The sequence below is a fragment of the Eurosta solidaginis genome, chromosome 5 (assembly GCF_040869045.1).
Source record: "Eurosta solidaginis isolate ZX-2024a chromosome 5, ASM4086904v1, whole genome shotgun sequence".
Lineage (NCBI taxonomy): Eukaryota > Metazoa > Arthropoda > Insecta > Diptera > Tephritidae > Eurosta > Eurosta solidaginis.
The window spans coordinates 258,898,876-258,924,084 of record NC_090323.1 but is presented as its reverse complement, the minus strand read 5'-3'; the positions used below and the strand labels follow the sequence as shown (position 1 = coordinate 258,924,084).

The following is a 25,209-nucleotide window of genomic DNA, read 5'->3' as shown; positions in this document are numbered from 1 at the left end:
ACCTGCAAACAATAACCTCCGCTGGTTGGGCCAGCCCTCCTCTAAAAACCTGCAAACACTGCCTGCGATCTCTTTTCACGGATCAAGCAAACGCCAGATGGACAATGGAACCTACATGTAGTATATCCAAGCAAATCTCGCCTAAGCTAATGAAAAGAGATCGCAATCGGTGATATTGTTAAGCCGTATCTCTATAAGCCCACTAGTGGGCCTTTTTATAGGACACTGTCTCATGGGCACTCACGGTACCTATATGGGCCTTCAGACAAATGACTTCTGCCGCAGCTGTAGGGACGAAGTGGAGATAGAAAGCGTAGAGCACTATTTGTGTCACTGTCCCGCACTGTCGAAAACCAGATACCGATGCCTCCACAGACACTCCTTTGGGGGTGTCTTGCGGAGCTTGAATCTGCAAACACAAACGACATCTTGCGTTTCACCAGACAAACGCGCTGGTTTAGCCTCCCTGGGGTCTAAACATTCTTCTTCGGAAGTAGGGAAATAGGTAATAGGGGCCCCCGCGTGGTAGCACAACGGGCCACAACGGCCTACGTGAGTCTCCGCTTGGACAGCGGATGCAGCCTCTTCCACCTAACCTAACCTAAATATAAATAAATAATAATTCTCCCACTATTTAAATAGAGAATCAATTCTACCCATGCCATGCATATCTACTAGGGTGGAGTGAATTTATTTTTTTTTCGAAATCGCTTTTGGCTGACCTCTAGAAAGTTGCCTTTCTAGACCAGAAATAAGCTTGAAAATTTTTGTTTCACTCATGGTATGTTTAGAGGTGCCCCAACGCAACTAAACTTTGAACAATTTTGTAGGTAAAAAAAATGTTTATTTTTTTTTTGTTTGTCATTGATTTACTTTCGCTTGTTGTTATTGTGCTTTTAATTTTCATAGGGTGTCACTCCACCCTATAATCTACAATTATGTTTTGCTTCACATTCGCTAAGGACACCAATCTCAATAAGATACTACAAAAATTTTAGTTTATTTTCTTGCAGTTTTCTTTCAGATATCTGCATACAAAAGGTGAGATCCCAACATAGCGGTTGAGTTTAAGTGTTTACAAACTTTAACACTAAGTCTACTTTGTCAGCTTTCGTGATCCTAATTCCTTTTTTCTTTCGAAAGAAAAATCATGGCGTTCCAAGCATAAATACTTGTAATATTGATAGTCTTGAGCTTGTAAAAATTTACAAATGGACTCCGAAGAAGTGCACTATAAATTATTCGCAAATCGTAACCACTATACAGCTCGGGTTTGATTAGGCTACAATGTTTGACATCAAAAGTTTCCTCAAACTAATCATCATCCTCAACTAATCATCATTTGGTGTCAAATGCGTTTTATGGTTACCGCACACGATATTGCATTTGCCGATTGGCAAACGATGTAAACATGATGTAAAAATCGACAACATGATTCTTTTATTGTTGGTTTTATGTAAAATTTGTTGTATACGTTTTCCTTTATTTTGTCATTTTAATCGACTCTCGTGGTCAGAACAGACGGCAACATATTTGACTTCATATGACAAGTCCCGTTTGATTGAAATGGTAACTTTTAACATCAAGTTTAACCAATTTAGAGAAGACCAAGAACAAGAAGCGAATATAAAATTCATATCAATTCAATTCTTCATAGAACAGGAGGCAAAGTAGTGAATTTTGGTGGTAAACAAAGATGCCCCGGCTACACTACCGAGAATGGCGTCACCTGCTGTTTTACTTTTAGTGAAATTTATGCTTGCTATTTCGATTAAAAAAGCTCATATTTGGTGGAGTTAACACTGATTATTTTAATGATAATATTGATCATAAGATGGAATAAAGGTTAACGAAATACATTGTCTAGAATGTACAATATCTCGACTATACATACACTGAAAGAAAAAAACTGGTAATATCAACCGAATTACGGGTCAATTCAACCGATATTTCTGTAATTTTTTCATTATTGCAAATAGCTGCAACAACTTCGAGCAAAAAAAAAGTTTTCATCAAAAGTAAGATGTTAAGCTGTTCAGTTGACAATTATTACTGCCACCCTAAGAATACTGTTAAAACAGCATATTTCCGTTAACATTCGGATAACAGTGAAAGCTCTTGATATGAAGAACAATGTAGTGAGTGCCGTGAGCGTAAATTTCTCGTTAAAATTCGCTGATACATTTGCATAACTGCGTCAGTTATTCGATGTTGAAATGACCAATGAAATCAGTTATTTTAACAGGATAATCAGTTAGATTGATTGGAAGACTGTCATTTTTACCGAACATTTTTAATTTGAGACTAACAAACCCAAATTGTTGATTTTACTAGCACTATATCTTTTGGTGTTTTTATTTAATCTTAGGCAACAAAATTTTTATACAATAGTTTATCGCCAGATGCAAGAGCTGCCTGAACTTTAAAGCTCTGCGAAAAACCATGGGACATGACAGTGTTACATTGGCAAGGCAAGCCCATATTTTAACGATGCTTTACAAAGCCAATAAATTCAGATTTGAGTGTTTTTATATATCACTAAAAATTTGGTAACGGTGAAAAATAAATATTGAAAAGAGACAGAAATAATCTCAAGAATTTTCTGAAATAGGCTCGATATCTACCGAAAACATCAGCTACTTAAACCAAAACAAATTAAGAGTTAAATTCTGATAAATTGATCCAGGCCAAGCCCTATGTAAGAAATCGTACTAAAAACAACTCGAACTTCGCTCAAAAAATAATGTCAGAAGTAAACTCAAAATCATATCGAAAAATCGCGTGCTGCATTTTTCTTCATTCTTAGTACGCTAGTCTGCACAGCAGAGAAACATAAATCATCTTTAGGTCAATTTCTAGCTGAACCTACAACTGGCCAACAAGAAATTTTATAATTGTGACATTTAACAAATTGCTCTTTATCGTACTTTCAATCTAACAAAAGGCGTTTCAGTTTGACAACATTTTACTCAAGTTACGCACAACATTTCATACACCCACACCCTAAGTTAGTTCTCCTTAGGCTGGCGTCAAATTAAAGGACACAGTTATTGGCCCTGAGATACGTTTCCTAACAGGCAAATAAACTATAGCTGGTACAAACCTGTTACGCTGCTCATCCACGTCATCTCCAGCATCTAATTCCAATTCACTGCGCTGTTGCGCCTCTAATACAAACGCCTGCATTTCTGGTTCACTCCCATTATCCGCAGCGCTAGCATTGACATCTTTTGGCAACGCGTAACTAGCAATTTTACCACTTTTATTTGCTAACTCACTGATCGCCTCATGCGCAGGCGTGTTGAAGATGGCGGAAATAGGCGACGTAGCAACTGTGCGTGCTTTTTCCACTTTGTTCGAAGACTTTTTTGCAGTAAGCTCTTTGTGGTTATCTTTGGATTCAACTGGTTTAGCATTGCGTAGTATGGCATTTTCTTTGCTTGGTTTTAATTTACTTGAACCGCCATTCGATGGTGCGTGCGTGGGGGTGTTGGTTCGTAAATGCAAATTTGTAGATTCCAGGCGACCTTTCTCAGCTGTACTACCGTTATTGTTTTGCGTCGATGGTGATGGATGAGACTTTTCTGTTGTTACTAAATTATTGGCCTCTGATTTGTGCTTGCCAGCTTGCTTGCGTTCTGACGCGACTTTGTCTTCATGCACACTGATGCTGCTACCCATTAATTGCTCTGTAGGCGCTACACTCAGCTCACCAACCGCATCACCACCGTCACCCCCACTGAGTAACGAATGTGAACGTTCGTGTATGAATAGGAATGCGTAGTAGGGTGTGGTGAAGGGACACATTGAACATTGATATTCTTGTAAATGCGGTGATTGCAGCGCTTGTTCCGCGACTGCGCCAAACATGCCAGGTAACATAGTCTTCGGCATATTACCAAGTAAATGCTGTGCGTTAAGATTTTGCAGAGCTTGAGCAAGATTCATCGGATTTGGTAGCATACTCGGGGTGGATGAGTTGGCATTACTCGTATTACTGCCGCCGCCGGTGCTTGAGCTGGTGCTGCTTGCGGAACCATTGGGTATTTTGAGCGTAGGACTTGCTGACTTACTCAATGAGCCATGCTGTTGCTCCAACTCACGCAACTTCTCAATTCCTGCTGGGCCATGATCGCTGAGCAAGTGGGCACGCAACCACTTTGCGCTACGAAATCGACGGGTACAAATTGTGCACACCTCTGTGTAGTTAGCATTATCAGATTTCGAATCGCCCGAATTACCACTGCCGAATGGGCTCAAGTTCATACTGCGACTGTAATCGTTTTCTGCAGATGATAGCTGCTGCTGCTGTTGCTGTAGTTGTTGCTGCTCGCGCTGCTGCTGCTGCTGTTGAGCCTCAAAGCTCAAGCCATTCTGACGTGGTTGCGGTAATGGCGCACCCTCTTCAACGATACCGTGCGTGTTGTGTTTATGCACACGTAGGAAATATTTGCTGCAGAGCTCCTTGTTACAAATGTTGCAGACGACGCCACCAATTTGTGCGCCATTCTCGATCTCGATGCCATGCATGCGCTGCATATGAGTTTTCATAAAATATTTGTTGCACAATTCCTTATTGCAGATTTCGCAGTAACTGCTAGTCGGTGTGATAGTGTAGGGTGGACGTGTACCTGCCACCACGGCGTTCGGGTTGATTGGACGCTCGGGTGTAACAAAACCCTCACGCAATGGACTGCCTGTGAGCAGATGAACTTCGGCGATATGTTGTTTGAATTCTTGTATGCTGGCGAAATCACGATCGCACTGATTGCACCGCATTTCGCTGAGCGTTGGAACTACGATGCTAGTTGAGTCGGAGGGTGATAACTTGAGCGCTTGTTGTGCTTGCAATTGTTGCTGCTGCTGATAGAGATGTTGTTGGAAGTTCAACGGCAATGGCCCGCTGCTATCAAGCAAGCTCGCATGCTCACTTATCATATGCGCCTGTAGCGCATATTGATTTTCCATTTCACGTCCGCATAGATGACAGCCCAGCGGACGTTTGCCATTCAAATCGTTGAGCTGTTGTATCATCGATTGTAGTTTCTGCAAATTTTGCAAACCCACAGCCGACTCTGGACTAGCTGGCATATTGGCACCCGAATTATAGGATTCAGCTTGAATTATATGTGGCGGCTCCGGCGTAGAGGAAACGCTATTTGAACACGCCTGCCCACCTTGCTGCAGCTGTTGTTGTTGGTCCGAAGACTCACGTCTGATAGCGCATTTATTCTCTTGATTTTCGTCATTAGCGTGCACGGCTTCCTCATCCAACTGCTCGAGCTTGATGCGTTTGCTCAAGTGTTGATTTTCGTGTTCAGCTCCTGCATTAACCGTAGCGGTAGCTGAATTAGCGGCAGCAAACATACGTTGAGCCATTAGCGCCTTATCTGCCGGCATCATAAAATTCAATGGCATGCCGGGCAAACCCATGAAGGGCCATGACATCTTCTGCATCAACTGCATTTGTTCGTCCTTGAGCTCATCAGGTGGCACAAAAATACCATGACGTTTCCATTTATGTGTACGCAAAAAGTATTTGTTGCAATATTCTTTGCAGCAAATTTCACAAAATGCTTCCGGATTGAGCACGCCCAAGCGGCGCAGCTTGTCGTGTGCAAAATTGGCATCACGCGCCTGCTGCTGCGATTGTGGCGAAAGTTTGCGTGGTTGTGGCGTAAAAGCGAGCTCCTCTTGTTCGAGTGTGAAATCTTGACGAAAACCTTCAGGCAGTTGAAACTGTTTACTTGCGTCATCTGTCGGCATATTATTATTTGGTTGATCATTTTTCAATTCAGTTAGAGGTGGTGCTGTAGATGCTTCTGGCTTAGGTGACTGCGCAGATGAATTCTGTGGTGTTGGTGCGGAGTTCGGCAACTCACTAGGACTACTGTGCGGCTGTTCGTGCGCTTTGAAGCGATGACGACGCATAGCGAAGACGTTGGTAAAACGTTTTGAGCAAATATCGCAATAAACAGGCGGCGGTGCAGGGGGTGTTAGTTGTTGTGCTGTGCCATTGGCGCTTTGAGCGTTGAGCTGTTTGGCTTGCGCTTCTTCGAGCGCTAATTGTTGTTTCTGCTGTAGTTGTTCTAAATTTTGTTGTCGCTGCTGCTGCTGTTGTTGCTGCATTTGTAGTTGTAACATCTGCGTCATGGCATTCATGTTTGCACCTCCGATTCCGACCCCACCAGCAGCATTTGTGCCGCTGCCCTCACTACCGCCGGTTACAGCAGGATCATAAATGCCATGTTTGTTGGCTTTGTGCGTCTTCAAAAAATATTTATTACAAAATTCCTTATTGCAAAGATCACAATAAGCTTCGGGATTAAAAATTCGCAAGGGCGGTCGATTTAAGCCATCCACACCAGGAAATCCGGGCATACCCAATAATGGTAAATAACCGCTGGATGAGAGCGCTGCAGCAGCGGCTGCTTCGGGAGGAAATGGAAATCCTATACCAGGCATAGCATTCAACCAAGCGTCCTTACCATTTGGCGTGATTGTGTTCATGGTACTTGTTAGATGACTACTCTGCAATGTATTTGTTGGTGGTGAATTGGAGTTCTCAAAATCGGGATGCTCCATTTTTACATTCACCATAGCGAGCATATCGTATGTTGGGTGCGCCGATTTTTGCTGTTGCGCATTAGCGGCATTACAGTTCGTGTGTTCCTGTGCGTTCTCCTCATTGGCGTGTTCTTGCAGCATATGAAGACTTAGTTTAAATTCGGTTTCAAAATTTTCGCCACATGTTTTACAATAGGTCTGATAAGGATTTTTCAATTCTTCGGCGCTCATTTCATGCAGCTCGGGGGCTTTTATATCACTGAAGGGCTCACTTGCATCTGATTTGGTATCCAAATCGTTTTCAGTTTTCGGTATCAGCATTTGTGGTGCCAATAGCTCTCTTTCGTCGTCTCTCTTTTCGCTAACTGTTGTTGATATGTTTCCAAATTGTTGTTGCTGTTGTTTTTGTAGCAACTCAAAGGTTTCCTTCAACTGTTCCATAGATTTTGGTAAAAACATTTTCGATAATTTTTCTTCATAATCTATTGGCAGTGTTGTTGTTGGTGGCTGTGGAATATTGGCCGCTTCCATTTTTTCCTCATTATCTGCATTTATGGCTTCCGCAGCCGCAGCATTGACTGGCGCGCCATCACTGACCTCATTGAGCAGCATTGCAGTTCCTTGCGCTCCCACTCGGCTAGGATTATGCTGCTTACGTCGTTTTTTAGCTGCATCACTGAGCGCTTCCAGCAGCTGCAATTGCATGGCTGCTGCATTGGCTGCCGCCGCTACGGCTGCCTTTGTAGCCGCCGAGGCGCTTTCATTTGGTGATGTCGTTGACTTATCGTCGGCCTCATCATCAACTGTAATCACATCTCGTGGGGCGCTTGTATCATCAACGGCCTCTTCCTTCTCCTCAATGTAAATTGTTGCACTTGTAGTGCTTCCGCTACTATTTGTTGGTTTTGGTGATGCGCTATTGCAACGTTTTGGTGGCGTTGGTTGATCGGCTTGATTGGCAAGGACTTCACTTATGTTTCGTTTTTGTTTATTTGTTACCGTTAATGGGTTACTGTTTGTTGTGGTGTTGTTACTTGTAGTTATGCTGTTACAATTTCTGTTGTTGTTTTGTGTAGTGTTGTTGTTACTGCGATTGTTTGTCGATGATGCACTCGAGACATCGGAAAGTGCAGTGTCCTCGCTACTTAAATCTGGCGGTGGGGTGGCATAAATAGACGCGGCCATTTTTGTGAATACTATATGGAGAAAATAGAAAAAGATAAAAGAAAAGCTTTTTAAGAAGAGTACTTTGTATGAAGCATGCACATGGAACGAGTAACATTCAAGTAAATTTGAACCTAAAACTTTATACATAAATAAAAATAAAAAAAGACCTATGATATATATTGATTGATTAATTGATAGTAAAATTCCATTGGAACTTCCGAACTCCGATAAAATGATAGCAGCGAACCTCTATCATGAATACTGTAATTTGGAAGCTCCGCTGGAGTTTATGCTAGATCTGCAAATAATAAGTGCACAAAATTAAGAATATCTAGTTGTAATATCTTTATTATGTATTGCTCTTATACTCGAATATAAAGCCCGAAAATTTTTTGTCAGACCACGAAGACTATGCTTTTGGGTTACCGCACTTCTTTTTACTAACAATGCTTTTTTTAGGAATATGTGTGTTAAAAGTAGAGATAGAGGTTGAACTCAACTTCTAGAGGTAGAGAGGAGAAATAGAAGTTGTTACTTATGGGAAATTCCCCAGAAGAAATGTTTCAGTGTTCAAATATTTCTTGCACAGAATGTCACAATAAGAGGACGGACAGTCAGAGAGGTTTGTAACTTTTCGAAATTCATATTAAAAAAAATAACTGAAATGGAGAAATTGAGTTTTGCGTCTCTATCCCGGCTGTCGTTTCGAAAACGTCCTACTTCAGAGAAATTTTGAATATTTCTGAATTGGTTTCAAAAACACCTTATCGCAGAATTCGTTTGAAGAACGCCCTATCTCAGTATTTTCTTTTATAAACGTCCCAGCCAATATCAAAATGCATTGAATTTGAGCTCAAATAAGGCATTTTTGATCGTATACATTTCTTGTATATCATTTCATGCACCGTATTTTTCACCTAATCCAAATCCCCATTCAGGAAATGATTTGTCCCAACATTTCTAGCAATTCAAAATGAGTATGCACTAACGAAACATACGAACAGAACAGACTATTTTGGGAAAAGATTTTTTGTTGTTTTACAACTGGACAACTTTGGCCAGCACAAAAATTAGTTTGCCAAAATTTAAAAAGTGGGCCTCGCATCCCCTTTTCACTGTCAATCCCATACTGTTTACTTTATCTACTCTCATTCTCACCTTAATTTTTTTTATTAATGGAAACTATATACCAAATATTGAGGCCTGGGTTAAATAAAGCGCGATGAAGGGAAATTTAATTTTTCTAATAGAATGCATGGCACCGCCCACAATTCCAATTTTCGATACAGATCAATAATTTGCGTAAAACATATTCGGTGTTTTTTCTTAATTTTTTTTCAAGAGAGTCGATGGCATTAAACACACATGTAAACAAAAACACAGAGCGCATATGGCATCAGATAAACTACACATACATGCATAAAAGGCAACAGAAGGCTGTTCGCGAAAAGTGTAGACCCTGATAAATAGTTGAACGTGGCAACTGGGAGTATAATAACAGCGCGAGCTAAGAAATAGGAAATCAGTTTAATTTTGACACGCCATAAGTGGAGTACGTAAAAACATTAAATTGTGAAGATCTACTACCATAGTAGTGCTGTTAATAAAAAGAAATTTATATACGAAACATTCAGGTTTATTTATTCGACAGTTCAGTGATTCGAAAGATAAGAGAAGGCGCACAGTTACATAATTTCCTTAAATTCGTTACAATATTTCACAAACTTTTCTTTCCAGTGGACCAGATGCCGACTGATTTTCAAAAATCTTTCTATTCGCGACGTAGGCCTATTCTATGAAATTTGTTTATTTGTGGTAGAAACGCGGCAAGTAATACTAATGTAGCTTGTATTTGATAAAATTGTAAATGGGCTAAAAACATGTAGAACTTCGGAATAAGTTCCAAACTATACAGTTTTCACGAGTTGGGAACTACGGAAATTTAGTCAATGAAGGAACTAGATCTAGACTGTTATCTAGTGATCCGGCTGTTATCTAATGCGTAACTTTAAAAAGGTAATACAGCGGAGGGCATCGCCATATTAAACTCGTCAGTTGAAAACATGTTTAAGAGACTGAGGACAGAGTATTAGTGATTCCGAATCAGCTTGAAGGGCACCAGTTTTGAAATAGAGAATTTTTCTAGAGAAATGATACAAGTGTGGAGGTAGTCATTATAGCTGTTGTATTGCGTAACTGCCAGATTACGTGACTGTCTTTCATATTTTCTGCGGGGATGTCAGAAATATTATAGTTTATAAGTGAGTAAATCAAGAATTTGAATGCAAGTACAGAAAAGTAAGTATATACAGTAGACTGGGTCGATTTATTAACCGATATCGCGCCATCGATTTTTCTATAGGATTTGGGCTCAGGAAAGAAAAGTTCCACTACGCATACACACGAAAATAATTTTCGAGCCTGCGAATCTACCATTGGTTTTTGGCGCATCGAATCCTTCACAGCATAAATATCGAGTCAGAAACTTTTCTGTAACTGAAACTAATATTTTTCGTACCTATTGGTTTTACCACTCATTTCACAGCCGCTCTTCCCTTACACCATATTTACTTTAAGGCGTTAAAGCACTTCACACCAACTTCTACCTACACAACCAACTCTGATTTTATTTTTCAAATCTGTTGTTTTACTACGTAAGGCGGCCAAAAAAAAAACTCCCAATCACATATGAATAAATGTACAGATGTATACAAGCAGTGGCATAGATGAGGGGGGCGTCAACGAGATCAATCCCCCATGGGAAATTGAAATTGCCTTTGAGTCGCGAATTGCAAAAGGTTAATTTAGAATTTGTTCAAGCCATTGAAGTAAAAAAGATTTGTGCAAAAGATGACGCTTTTTCTGAAATTTACGACGCTTCGAAAAAATTGCTGAAACTTGACATTGAGATTAAACACAAAAGAATAATGCGTAGACAAAAAACGGAGAAATCCTGAAGTTCAAAATACAAAAGATTATTTTCGTGTAGCAGTCAATCCTTTTATAGATTCTTACATCATGGATTTTGGAGAAAGATTCACTTAACATGAAAATATACTAGACGAATTTTCGGCTCTTTTCAAGCATGTTTTGAATGAAATTGAAAAAGTAGCTGATAATTTCATCGAGACAGTCGATTGATGATTCGATAGGCGATATCAAACCTGGAAGCTCTTTGGATGCGCTTGAACATTGTCCAGAAGAAAATTTTCCGAATATCAATGTATTGCTGAGGATATTAGCTACTTTACCGGTATCGAAATCAACTCACTTTCTCACGTTTGAAACGGATAAAGACGATTCTGAGGAACAAAACAAAAAAAGTAAGCAATTATAGTTGCTTTAAGATCTATGAATTTTATTCTAAAACTAAAAATTAATGTTTGCCTCTTTTTTTATTGTAGAACCGCTTGAATGGACTGGCTGCTCTGGCTATTCATCATGACATTGCAATCACAGCTGATGGAGTCATAGATAAGTTATCGAAAAAATCCCGATAACTTGATTTCCTTTTTTAATTATTGAAAGACTTTTTCGCATATTGAGGGCGCCCAAGTAAAAAATGTATCCCTATTTCTGTTTGTTTTATACAATATAATAAGTGATTCTCATGATTATAAAAAAGAACCAATAAAACTAACTTAAAAGTAAAAAAACAATTGTCAAAATAAATCCCCCCATCACAAAAAGCTATCTACGCCACTGTACACAAGTGCATATATGCGTATATCGCCACCATATTTGGTATTGGCTTCTACAACCCACGTTCACACGCGCCCATTCAATCAATTTCTTGAGACTGACGGAGAAAATGTAAGTGTATTTTGTTTACATTCTCGCAATTTTCATTAAGACATTTTTCGTTCAATTTCTGAAATTTCGCTGCTTCTGTTGGTTTTTTTTTTTTGTAATTTATTATTTCGTTTACACTTCACTTTAAGCCTCGGCATGGACCATATAAAGTATATATGTATATTTATTATATAAAGAAAAGATGTCCTGTATAACGATAATGCAATAAAGAAACAACGATTCTGTTTGCGTTAGATAGTAGAAAATTTGATGAGGAGTGAAGAAGTAACAAGCAATCATTTACCTATGCACACACATGCAAACAATCACACAATCTTAAGAAGATAGAAACATTTTACACTCGTCTCTTGCTGATGCATATCGCATATAGTGGCAGTAGCCATAACGCCACAGTTGCCACCCATCGCCCATAGCGAAAAACTTAAATTTTCAGAATATCTGCAGCAGCCCAGAGCAAAAACTGAGCTTTATGTAAATACACAAAAGTACGTACATTGGTCATTCCATGTCAAATCGACCGAAATGGTATGGTTATTTATTTATTTCCTTTGGACATCTATCGGTGAAATAATGGATGTTTTAATGGATGACCAATTTCCAGGCTACACCACAGAGCCACGAAATTCTGCAAACCCTGCGGTTAATTCCCACTGCGTATGGCATTAAAGCACTCCTCACAAGGTCGAATGAGCCATAAAATCCTTCGAATTCTTTGTGCCATGCTTTTGAAAATCTTTAGATCCTGTAAATGAGTCAAATCAGAACTTAATCTTGCGAAAACTTGAATAGTTCTAATAACCAGCAACTGCAAAATTCTATCATCGGCTTTATAATAGCGAGGAAGCTCGACTGGAACAAATTTGTTGAGGACTGGCCTGGAAAGGGTTTAACTGTGGAATAAATGTGGAGTTCAAAGTCACCCATATAAAACTGTTTGCATACCGCGCTCGTAAGATCCGTCCTATTCTAGGGCATTACAGTGTGGTGGCCGGCATTCGAAAAAAATAGTACGGTCTGTAGGATAACCAGAAATCAGCGATAAATTGTATTGCTTACATCAGGGTGATTCTCCCAATGCTCAGCCTTCCCCCGCTAGACTTGTAGGGTAAACTCCCCGAAAACTGCATTCAATTATATTATACTACTCGGACCTTATCTCTAGACAACAAGTTCTCCATACGAATCCCAAAGGGATAGAAATGTAATGGTATCTTCATGGATGGCTCCAAACTTGGTAGTAAAGAGGATAATGGTGTCTGCTTGGAAGATCTTTTCCTCTCCTTATATAAGTCTGCCGGGCCATTGCAGCTTATTTCAGACTGAATAGTACCTAGGAATTAACGAGGCTGCTCGATGGTTGCTACTTAAGAGTCCTATGTCCGTGGCAATTTACTTTGAGAATCAGTTGAGTAATGTCGCTCCTACTCTTGCAAATAACCGAGAAAGCTAGTTCCAGATAGGCATTTGAACACATTTTTGAGATGTGTAGACAACTGTCCCTCCCTAGTTCCATTAATTGGGCTATACGCGTGACACTAGCTATCAAGTCTAGGACAGTTCTTTTTTCAGATTCCCATCCCGAGCCAGCAGATGTACAAAAAGACTGAACAATTTGCACTACATTAGACGAATAATTTGCTCCAACATTTAAAGGAAGAAGGGTATTGGCCCTTTCAGTAGTATCACGCTCGGTCAGTCAGCCTACTTGTACTTCCCAGCTTTGCCTAACCTAACGATCATCATCTTTATAACCGCCTTCGCGATTTTTGCCGCTGTGTAGCAAGTCAGTCTGTTTCACGATAGCTGATACCAATTGAAAGCACCAAGTGAGATCACGTCTTCTTTCACCTATCCCTCGCAAATCTTCCTCCATCTGCTACCCAATACTGGTAACGACAAATATAATTTCTGAGCCGGAATGGCTTCTACCATTCGCATAGCATGACTTAGTCAGCAAAGCCTTTGGAGCTATACTCTTTGCAATATGTTCTTATATGCGTAAAGCTCATTTAGCTCATGGCACAATGACTGCAGTATATCCTGTTCACAGCCATGTATCACCTCAACCATCAACCTTAACCCGATGGGTAGTTTCGGTTTCTCATAAAAGGTGTCCTTATCCACGTCGGCCGCATCATCGATTGGTACATAGACAAAAATAAATGTTATATTTAAAAACCTCGTCTTGATGCTAATCGTGGTGATGCTTGATAAGTCGAGCTCTACCTACATATGGGATAATTTAGAGCCGAAAGTGGAGAAGAAAAGCGCGCACCAATCAATGTACCTTTTGACATGAAATTGCCCCGCATATGTGTGTATATTTGCAGCATATCCTTTTAACTAAAGAAATAGTGAACGGCTGCTAAGCAAAAACCGAATTCAACTCAAACTAGCCAAGCGTGCAGGCGCAACCAAGCAGCCCCCCGCCCACACAAGCCTACCTAGAGAGCCAACTATGCATTACGTGTAAATATGTTTGAGTGTGTGTGTATATAATGTTGATATAGGTATATAACTCGCAAGTCAACCAATTTCAACCATGGAAACTTAATTTATGTTTTAGCATAGTTGAGAATTTTGTTGTTGTTGTTTTTTTTTTTTTTTCTTTTCTTTTGAGGCCTGAGATATGCCAGCATTTGTGCGATTGCTTGCTTGCATTTTTATTTTATTTTTATTTCTTTGGAATTTTTTTTTTCGCTTAAGAATGAAATTTATTTTATCAAGTCATGTTGAAGAAAATTTTTATAAGTTTTACCCAAACACACGCACAAATATGTACATATGTATAAGAGGTAAGTAAGTGAGTAGGTGTTTGGTAGGTGTGTAGGTATGCTTTAGTTGTGAGCTTGGCATATCTTGGCCACAAGCTTCAGTGAATGTAACTTTGTTAAAAGAGGACAGGAAAGACGTGGCAACTTACGAACTCAAAATAAGATACGAAAACACACAAAATAAGAAAAATGTATATTCCTTAAATTGGATGACTTTGTATAAATTTGTGTGCGTTTTTATGTTTGGCATTGCTTTGATGTTATGTATGTAATTTCCTTTTTTGTATACAAGTAACGGTGTGTTATGCCAGTGGTTTTGGTTTGAGGAAAATTATGTATGTACGTGCAATGTAATAGAAAATTTTTCATAGAATTTGTACAAAATGAAATAATGTAGAGAAAAATGAAAAGAAATGTAGGTTCGATATCGAAATATGTATGCGTTTATGTTGATAGTTTCTTATACCTACGTATGCACATATCTATATATGTACATATATACTGAATGGATGCTACAGCTTTTCCTTTGCCGTTTTTCTGAGTTATGCGTTAAACTAGCAATGTGTAGTGAAATTATTTCCCAAAAAAAAAGTGGGTTGGGTTTTATTAAATTTATGTTGATAAATAAATTGCTTGAATTTTTGTAGCTCCATACACCGTTGTTGTAGTTGGTGGGAGAAAAGCCATGCTATGAAATGTTATAGTAAAATTGGAATGTGATGAAGTCCGGCATGGGGGTCAGTGGGTATAGGGGCATGAAACATCAAACTTCGGAAATGAAAATCGAAACTTTCTGATGTATTTAAGCCGTAGAAAACTTCTCAATAAAACTCTATCACCATTGTATACAAGGTCTTTGCAATTTGTAGGAAACACTTAAAAGCAGGCAGCCATATATATTGAAGAAACTCGGCCCGAAATTCGCCTGAGTTCAATTTGGGGCAGGTAGGGGAGTAGTGAGCTGTTACCATAGTGTCCAGCTCAGCCCTTGCAACCTAACCTAACTTAGGGGAGACCGGGGTACCTCCGTCGTTGAGGTACATTCGTCAACGACGTTTTTGGCATGAAAGAGAAATCTGTCATCATCAAATATCGACGCAAACTCACCCACCATCAATAATTATGACCATTACAAAGTTGCATATTTCTAGCTGTATAACTGATACAAATAAACGTACTTTTGTGTGTTTCGTGAGTGCCGATATATTACTTCAAGTTGTTTGTGCAAGTGATTTTCAATATTTATGTGTGTCCTTAAAAAAATAATGTATTGCAAGTGAAAGGTGAGAATGTGATGTTTGTGGTAGAGTGTAGTTAGATTTTATTAAATAATTCATAACTCATAAAAAATAGAAAAATAAAAATTCAGGGTCCGGGATAGATACAGCGTCCTTTAATTGGGCATATCTCGGCGGCCGAATGTGCCCCATTAAGACGCTGTATCTACCCCGGACAATAAATTCTTATTTAAAGTAAAACTTTATTTCTGTTTCCAAACGTTATATATGCAGATAAATAAATAAATGTAAGGCGCGATAACCTCCGAAGAGATTTTTCGCCGAGCTTCTCTTCCGATTTGCATCGTGCTCCTCTTGATTTTCTCCTACAAATTGGCGGGACTGGGCCTACTTGTTTTACGCCAACTCCGAACGGCAACTGCAAGGCAGATGAGTTTTCACTGAGAATTTTTTACGGCAGAAATACACTCGGAGTGCTTGCCAAACGCTGCCGAGGGTCGACCCCGCTTAGAAAAATGTTCTTCTAATTGAAAAAACTTGTTTCTAAAATTTTGATGTTGCTTTGCCCGGTGCATGAACCCAGGATTTTCGGTGTGGATGGCGGAGCACGCTACCGTCACACCACGGCGTCCACTAATTCATATTAAAAAATACTTTAAAAAGATTTTTAATCTCATTTCGCAGTTTTACTACATGACCGATGAAGGTGCCCCATCAATGCCGCTAGCTACCCCGCCATGGGGCACTTTCAGCGAAATCGACTATTTTCATAAAATGTTAAAAAATTCAGCCTTTATTAACATTTCAAGAAATGTTTTTTTAGAATCCTAGATATACTTTGGGATCGAATGAACTTATATCTGTTTCAGTTCGTAAAATATTTGTCGAGATATAGGGCTCAAAAAACAAAAAGACGAAGCTACCCCGGTCCACCCTACTTTGCTCTCGGTAGAAGGTTTAACCAAACTCCGGGCGCTACCCGAGCATTTGTTTGCATCCAAGCTTTTCCGCGACATAAAAAGGCGTCGAGAAGTCGGTGGCCAAGAACTAGCAATGCCCTAATTCAGCTAATTCAGGGTGTTATGCGGAGTATACATATTGAATGATTTGGCGTCAGTTGGTACATTCAGTTATATTAGAACGAAGCCCGATCACTAGCCGCCTCTGTAATTAAGGCGCACTGTTGCGGATGACGATTATACTTCTGGGCTCGTACGTTGAAGATGAATCACTCAGAAATTTGTAATAAATACCAGCTTTACCCGGCGCGTTGCTGTCGCAGATAAACTAAATTCATAAATCAATCTTTATTTGAAAAATTTATTTTAATGAATTATAATTTATGAGCAATATTCTTCCTCTCCCGTGTTTTCTACGTCTCCCTCTGCGCACCCTATCCTCCTTCTTCTTCTTTTTCCTGTGAAATTCTCTTGCTTATATTCATCCCCCACCCCCGCATCATACGTAAGTATTTCAAGAATAGGTGAACCCTGGTCCACTACCCGTAAGGAAATGTAAACCCAAGATTAACCTAGTAGAAGAGACACCCCTCTCCAACAAAAAATCCGCCCTCGAAAGTACGAAAAGAGCTGCCTATATGGCGTTATGTCTAAATTTGGTTTCCCCGCAAAACTTATTCGGCTGTACAAAATGACGCTGAGCAATGGCACCAACTCAGTCATTATTGCGAGAGACCTCTCCAAGCCGTTCGAAACTAAACAAAGTTTCAGACTGGATGACCACCTATCGTGCGATTTCTTTAATTTGATGCTTGTGAAAATTATACTAGCTGCAGATTTAAACAGTTCTAGAACAATATTTTATAAAAGCTTGCAATGCTGTCGACATTGATATCATCGGTCTGAATACCCGCGCCGTAAGTTCTCCGTACTCCAAACTGGAAAAAGAAGCGGGAAAGATGGGTTTGATGGTGAACGAAGATAGAACGAATTACCTGCTGTCATCAAGCAAAGAGTCGGCGCATTTATGCCTTGTCAACCACGCCACTGTTGGCAGCCATAATTTCGAAATAGTAAAAGTTTTCATTTATTTGGGAACCAGCCATAACAAAAATAGCAACATCAGCTTTTAAATCAATCGAAGAATCGCTCTTGCTAATAAATATTACTTTGGACTAGGTAGGCAATTGAAAATTAAAGTCGTTCGACGGCAAGCGAAAATCGTGATCTATAAGCCACTTATCATTTCCGTCCTGCTATATGGTACAGACGCATGGACCATGATAACATCAAGTGAAACGGCTCTGGGAGTGTTCGAGAGAAAAGTTCTTCAAAAGATCTATGGACGTCTACTCATTGGCGATGGCGAATACCGAAGAAGATTTAATGATGAGCTGTACGAGCTCTACGCAGACATCAATATAGTCCAGCTAATTAAAACACAGAGGCTGCGCTGGCTGGGCCATGTAATGCAAATGAAAGATGACGCACCGGCCAAGAAATTGTTTCTATCGGAACCCGCCTACTTGAGCAGAGGTAGAGGGCGGGTTGGAAGGACCAAGTGGAAAACGAATTAAACTCCCTTGGTGTGACCAATTGGAGCCGGTTGGCAGAGAGAAGGAGCGACTGTCGCGCCTTGTTAGACGACCATAACCATTTAAACACTTGAGCGCCAATTAAGTAAGTAAGTGAGTTTATCGTAAGTTTAATTCACAAAGGCATCAACCAACAAACTAAACATTTTACAGGGGAAGCAAAAAGAAATTCATTTTCTCATTTACTACATGCAGATATGGCCTTTTGAAAAAGGCATGGTTCCGTTGTTATTGGTTCTAACAGTTTAAAATGCTTACCCAGGACGCACTTCCATCCGAAATCTGTGAGAAACGCTGTTTCGAAAAATCTGTTGTTAAGGCCTTTGTGAATTAAGTTAACGATATGTAGCAGCAATCACAACCTTCATGCCACACTTCAACATCATATCTCAAAGGACTTTAACACTTTCAAAATTTCTTCTTTAAAATTTTTCCAAATTTCTCGTCACAAAGTCAACTCGCATATCAAGTTTCATCGCTTTATCCGTCTTAGCTATGAACTATCGCATTTTTACCAATTTTTGAAATTTTCGATATCGAAAAAGTGGTTGTGGTTGTCGGCCGATTTCGCTTTTTATACCCATCTGTACTTGTACACAGGGTATTATAACTTTGATTGGATAACTGTTGGTTGTACAGGTACAAAGGAATCGAAGTAGATATAGACTTCCATATAGAAAAATCAGTATCGAAAAAAAATTTGATTGAGCCATTTCCGTCCGTCCGTCTGTCCGTTAAGACGATAACTGGAGTAAATATTGAGATATATTCACCAAATTTGGTCCACGATCCTATTTGGACTCAGAATAAATTGGTATTGAAAATGAGCGAAATCGGATGATAACCATGCCCACTTTTTATATATCTAACATTTTGGAAAACACATAAAACCTGATTATTTAGTAAATAATAGACCTAGAATGTTGAAATTTGACGTGTGGACTGATATTGAGACTCTTGATAAAAATTTGGAAAACTTTTTAAAATGGGCGTCGCAACGCCCACTTGTGATAAAATCAATTTTCCAAATATTATTAATCATAAATCAAAAATCGTTAAATATATCGTAACAAAATTCGGGAGAGAGGTTGCCTTTACTATACGGAATGCTTTGAAGAAAAATTAACGAAATCGGTTAAGGACCACGCTCACTTTTATATAACAGATTTTTAAAAGGATCGTGGACGAATAAAATAAGCTATATCTTTGCAAAAAAGGGCTTTATATCAATGGTATTTCATTTACCAAGTGGATTTATAACAACAAATAGGAAACACCTCAAATTTGAAAAAATGGGCGTGGCACCGCCCCTTTTATGACTAAGCAATTTTCTATGTTTCGGGAGCCATAACTCGAAGAAAAATTAGTTAAGAATAAAACCATATGTACATGTATTATTGCGCAGTCTTGTAACACTATTAAGAATACAAAACAAACAACAAGAGCATTTCAAGTGTACAGCTGGGTATGTAATGTTCGGTTTCACCCGAACTTAGACTTCCTTACTTGTTTCAATACAAATCTGTTCTGGATCGCAAAAAGTCAGTATACCAAATTTTGTAAAGATATTCCACGGACCGACGGACAATCAAATTTTGTTTCGATCCTGATAGTTTTGATATGCGGAAGTCTGTATCTATCTCGGTTGCTGTATGCCATTAGATACAACGGTTATTTAATGCTCACAGCCGGTTTTATTTATTTTTTTTATTTGTTTATTAATTCATACGTACACATATAATTTTTTGTTAAATCCTTCGTTTTTTTTTTTTTAATCGTTTAATTTCCTTTTCTTTTGTTTCGTTCCTTTTATTATATAATCATCCGCTGAATTTCTTCATTTTTTACCGAAATACAAAAAAAAAAAGTACTAAGTCATCACAAAAACACCTTATTTTCAAAATCACACACAAATGTTCGTAATATGAAACGCGTAAATTTTGTATAGCGAAAAAATAGAAGCGCATGCGCGACTTTGTTGTATCCTTTGGAACGTGCCGTTTCGTACTGGGCAATGTTGAGTGCATGATGCAGCAGAAAAACGCTCAACAAAAAAGTGCACAAATCAGGCACTTTTTTCATCGAATTTCACCGATTTACAAAAATGTTCGATCATCGATCAGCAACCACATGCAACAACAAATAATCACTCTTTCTACCTACCCCTCTACTGTAACGTTGCACTTTTATTGCGACACGATTTTCACAATAAAAATTCGATGCCAAACGCACACACGCATACACACAGCTGCAATCGAGCTTAGCGTGCGATAGATTTTCCATCAAAAAACCGCTATGAAACACCCCAAAGTATTGAAAATCAAATAATTTCCCTCAAAAAAAGTGAATTGAAGCGAAGTCAGTGCGTGCATATAATATCAAGCAATGCAACAACAATTCTGGTGACAATGTAGCCATGTGACAGTGTTGGTGCTTGTTCGTGTGTGTGTGCATCTGTGTGCTTGTGCGTAAGGCGGTTGATTGGTCCGCCCTTTTTGCTTTTATAAATTTTTACTATTCAATTCTTCTATTGTTGCAGCAACTACTTTTCTAACTTTTTGTTGTTGTTGTTTTTGTTAGATTTTTTTGTCCTCGTTGCTGCTGGCGACATTCGATTTTGTATGCGATATATTTTCAATTTGTTCATTGTTGTTGTCTATGCCGTTTAAGTAATAGAAAAATCTTCGAGTTATGCTCTGATAAAATTCATATTTAAGGGTGTTTCTCGCTTATTTACTTTTTTTCACTTCCCCTTTGGTCAGTCAGTTTGTATGGGCGGCTTCAGCGTTCAACTAATTTCACTTTCAGCATCTTCTCTAATTTCAATATTTCAAGTTCAATGGACATTAAGAATATTACGCGCATACCTGCATACCTAAATATGAGTCATTCCATATTAAATCGATCAAAAATTGCAGTTGAGCCCATTCTATTTATGTAGATAAATACTTTGGTCGAAACTTTTCTTCAGTAATATTATTAAATGTCTCCTTATGCCGTTTGAACACCAAATTCAGCGTGAAACTTAAGAGTTCGAAGCTAAAGCGGACAGATTTGTTCAGTGTTTTATATGGGACAACTGATTGAACCAGAGCATCAGCTATGTAAAGAAGCATGTCTTCGAGCAGACAGATCGCATCAAGAGTCAGTTAATTCCCATTTCAATCTCGACAATCAGACAGCAGCGGATTTGGTTAGAAATACATCCCAGGCCGAATCAACTTTATTTGATCCACATAGCAGAACGGTTGTGAAGTGATTTTTTAGGTTAGATCAGAGCCCTATACTATGCGGTTCGATTTCTTTAAGACACAAACGCTTTTGAGTAATTTGGTCAGCTTCTTATTTGTACATTATAGCTTCAACTAAGGTTGCTCCCAACCCTACCAGCGAATCAAGTGTATCATCTATTAGTATCATTTGGCAGATAACCGGTTACTTTTCAAAACTGTTAGTGCTAACGCCCAAATGATTATTTAGAACCAGTTACCATTTTAGTACCGGCTTTTTCTCAAAAACTTGTTACTTTTTTTTAAAAAGAATTACTTTTCCAGAAACAATTACTTTTCTAAAGCCAGTTACTTTTCTGAAACCGGTAACTTTTCTTAATACTTTCCTAAAACCAGGTTCTTTTGAAATTTGGTTACTATTCCAGAACCGGTTATTATTTTAAAAACCCGTTTACTTCTTAGAGATCCCCTAGCATTTTAACAACCGGCAGCCTTCAAACGAATAACTAACCGTTTTTAGAACCAGTTACCATTTTGAAGTGGTAGCTTTTTTCAGAACCGATTACTCTCTTTTAAAAAGGTTTTCCATAAAACTCTGTTACCTTATCGGTGCCGGCTAATTTTTTCGTCTCGATCACTTTTCTGGGGCCGGTGGCTATGTATCAGATATTATATCTAAATCGTATACTTTTTCGAAACCGGATACTTCTTCGGAACCGGGTCCGTTTTTAGATTCAGTTACTTTTTTTGGAAACGGGCATTTTTTTGTGACACCGCGAACTTTGTTGGTAACACATAACATACGGATTCTTTTTCGGAAGCAGGTAATTTTTTGATACCGAAGTCATTGGTTATGAAATAATTCTCAAGTACACAGAAAGTCACTAATGGCTAGCCCGAAAAAAATCCAAAACTAATTCCACTACTGAGCTCCGTAAATTAGCTCTAAATGCTCTAAATGCTATATTCTACTCATAAGAAGTCATTAAAAGATTGAATTTTTTAAGTGTATCCAAGTTTTTTGATAGTTGAATATTTTCTTGGCTTAACCCTTTTTTGGTTGAATTAAACAAATGATCAAATATAAAATATTTGAGAAAGTTATGAGTTAATATAAAAATGTCTTAAGTTAATATAAATATTTTTTTTTTTTTTTTTTTTGTAATTTTGTGTTTCTATCTCTTCCGTAATGAATTACTGTCAAAAAAAACTTAAAATCTTTTTCACATACAGACGTTAGTTCTTGTAATGCAACAGGTTAGGTTAGGTTGAACTGGCTGGTCCATGAGGAACTCACATAGACTGAATGAGCCTGTAGTTTTGCCAGAAGTTTATTTAACGACCAAACTGATAAACCCTATCAAAAACCAGGACGTATGTTATAAAATAACTCCGTCTTCTTGGCAAAATACTAGAAGCTTTCTATGACCTATGCCACTTGCTGCGTCTAGATCTGACTAGCTGTATAAATAGCTGGAGTCTTAGATTTGCAATCGTTGGGCATGAGCACAAAACTGCTTGATCGTTTCATCCTCCAACCCGCACTTTCTACATCTGCTATCACTGGCCAAGCCCAATTTAAAAGCATGTGACGCCAGAAGGCAGTGTTCAGTCAGAATACCCATCATAAGTCAACAGTCCTCTCTTTTTAATGATAGAAGCAATTTTGTTAGTCTAATACTATTTTCACACAGACGGCTTATTGAATCATTAGTAGCTAATCGAATGCCTAATGAAGTCAAAAGCACAATGCAACTCTGTTGGCAGCGTTCCACTTCCGTTTCCGCTTCTTAGTTTTTGGTGTGTTCAGTGCTTAAAAATGTCATTTGTCAAAGCAAATGTCATTGTCTGCATGGCGGAACGATACAAGGTGGCCGCATCGAACAGCTGATTATAACCTTTTTTATTTGATTTGATACATCAACTACCGGCGCAGTACGATTTTGACATTTGTCCATCGAATTTACAAGTACATGGAATTTTTTTTGTTTGTAGGTATGTCACCATGCTCCCACCTTGTATCGTTCCGCCATGATTGTCTGTCTCATCCTTCATACTAATCGAGCAGTTACTTCTGTGTGAAAGCAAAAAATTTACGATTTCATTAGCAGGTGAAATGAGATAATTAAGTATCTGTGTGAAAACAGTATAAGGTTCTAAGACCTACACATAATCTTCGACACTTTACACGGTGCACTGTAATGCACCACACCTTGCTAAGAAATTTCTTGGTTTGGAAATACAAAGCACTCGAGAACATGATCTTATTTAAGAATCCATCAACATTTTGCTACAACACACTTTTAGACGTTTTTTGAAATATTCTCGAAATTATGATCAACCCATTCACGAGGCTATCAACCAGACGTTCAGTGTCACGGTGGCAATCAATGCATTACATATTAATCATTTCTCATAGTAATTGCTGCTCATGAGAGCCTCAACAGGGTGGGCTCATCACAAGTTGTAATGTATTTTTAACACGCTTATATTAGCTCTCTCTCTGGGCTAGGAGAGTTAGACCCTTCTAGCGGCAATTGAAGTGGTTTAATAACTCGTTACAAAACGAGTTTTGCTTAATAGCGGAGGCACGAACCTCTGTGCTACATATCTAAGCGGACTGTAGATACTAAAACGGCACGAAATTTGCGTGTTTTTAAACGGTTTTATTTAGCTTGACTTGGCAGGCTGGCTGGCCGGCACGAATTTTGTAATTAAAATTTAAGTAACTTCCCTATAAGCTACAAGCTTGAGACTTGGAATATAGTTATGAATAGAAAGCGACTTATGAAAAAAATTGCCGCTAGGGGCGCATATTTGAAACACATAATACACACAAGGATAGAAAGAGACCTATGATGGCCGATTTGGCTCATATTTGGAACAAATATTACATACAGTCCGGTAGAAGTGACATCAAAATATTTTAGAGTTCGAGAAGGGACAAGCATACGTGGCGCAGGGTCGAGTAAAGTCTTTGGAAGGATTATGTATTGAGGACTTAGATTGTAACAAATTGTCAGGAAAGAGTCCTTGTAATAATGAGTCACTAAATGAACTAAATAGAATGAGAAATAATAGGAAATTAAAAAAATATTAAAAAGTTGAAAATAAAATAATAAAAAACAAATTATTAAGTTAAGCGGTTTTATTGAAAACAATAATTACATGAAGTAATAATAATACTAAAAGCTAGAAAAAAATTAGGTAGGTCCTAGGTACTAGTCATCACACTCCTCATCAATCTAGGGCGTTGATCAGACAATTGAATAAAAGCGGTGTACGCGTCAAATTTCTATGATAGTCATAAGTAAGACCAACTGAAGCTTAATCAGGTTATGCTACGCCTCACATTTTTAGAAATTTCACGCGCCCAACGCTTTTATTTAAAATTGTCGGATCAACGCCCTAGATTGATGAGGAGTGTTATGATTAGTTCTAGGACCAAACTAATTATTTTCTAGCTTTAAGTATTATTATTACTTCATGTAAGTATTTTTTGCAATAAAACCGTTTAACTTAAAAAAATTTTTTTAATTACCTTTTTAGTTTTTTAAACTATATTTATTTATATTGCGGCTCCCAAATCAAAAGCTGTAATGTGTGCTCTAAGCCGTTGTCGACTTCACATGGAACTCCCCTCACGCGTGTATATAGATATTTAATTATGCATCGCATTAATTTGACATCATCTTACTACTGAAGCGTACATCTTATATCTGATTTCACGCATTTGCCTATGAATTTGTGTGTTTTCATGAGCTAATCAACTGTGCCACAAGCATGCCCATCAAAATTGTGGCAACAGCGGATATGCCTTGAGCAACCCGATAATGAACAACATGACGTGCAAATTTTTTTTTTTC

The 25,209-nt window shown here is 38.5% G+C and overlaps 1 protein-coding gene across 1 annotated transcript; it reads right to left on the bottom strand.

The window, feature by feature from the left end:
• Positions 1-3,018: 3,018 nt before the first annotated feature.
• LOC137251696 (uncharacterized) lies at positions 3,019-24,998 on the bottom strand. The gene is made up of 2 exons (XM_067786463.1): positions 24,885-24,998; positions 3,019-7,763 (listed from the first exon to the last, which is right to left on the bottom strand). The coding sequence occupies exon 2, from the start codon at positions 7,750-7,752 to the stop codon at positions 3,019-3,021; it is 4,734 nt and encodes a 1,577-aa protein (XP_067642564.1). The 5' UTR covers positions 7,753-7,763; positions 24,885-24,998.
• Positions 24,999-25,209: the final 211 nt, after the last annotated feature.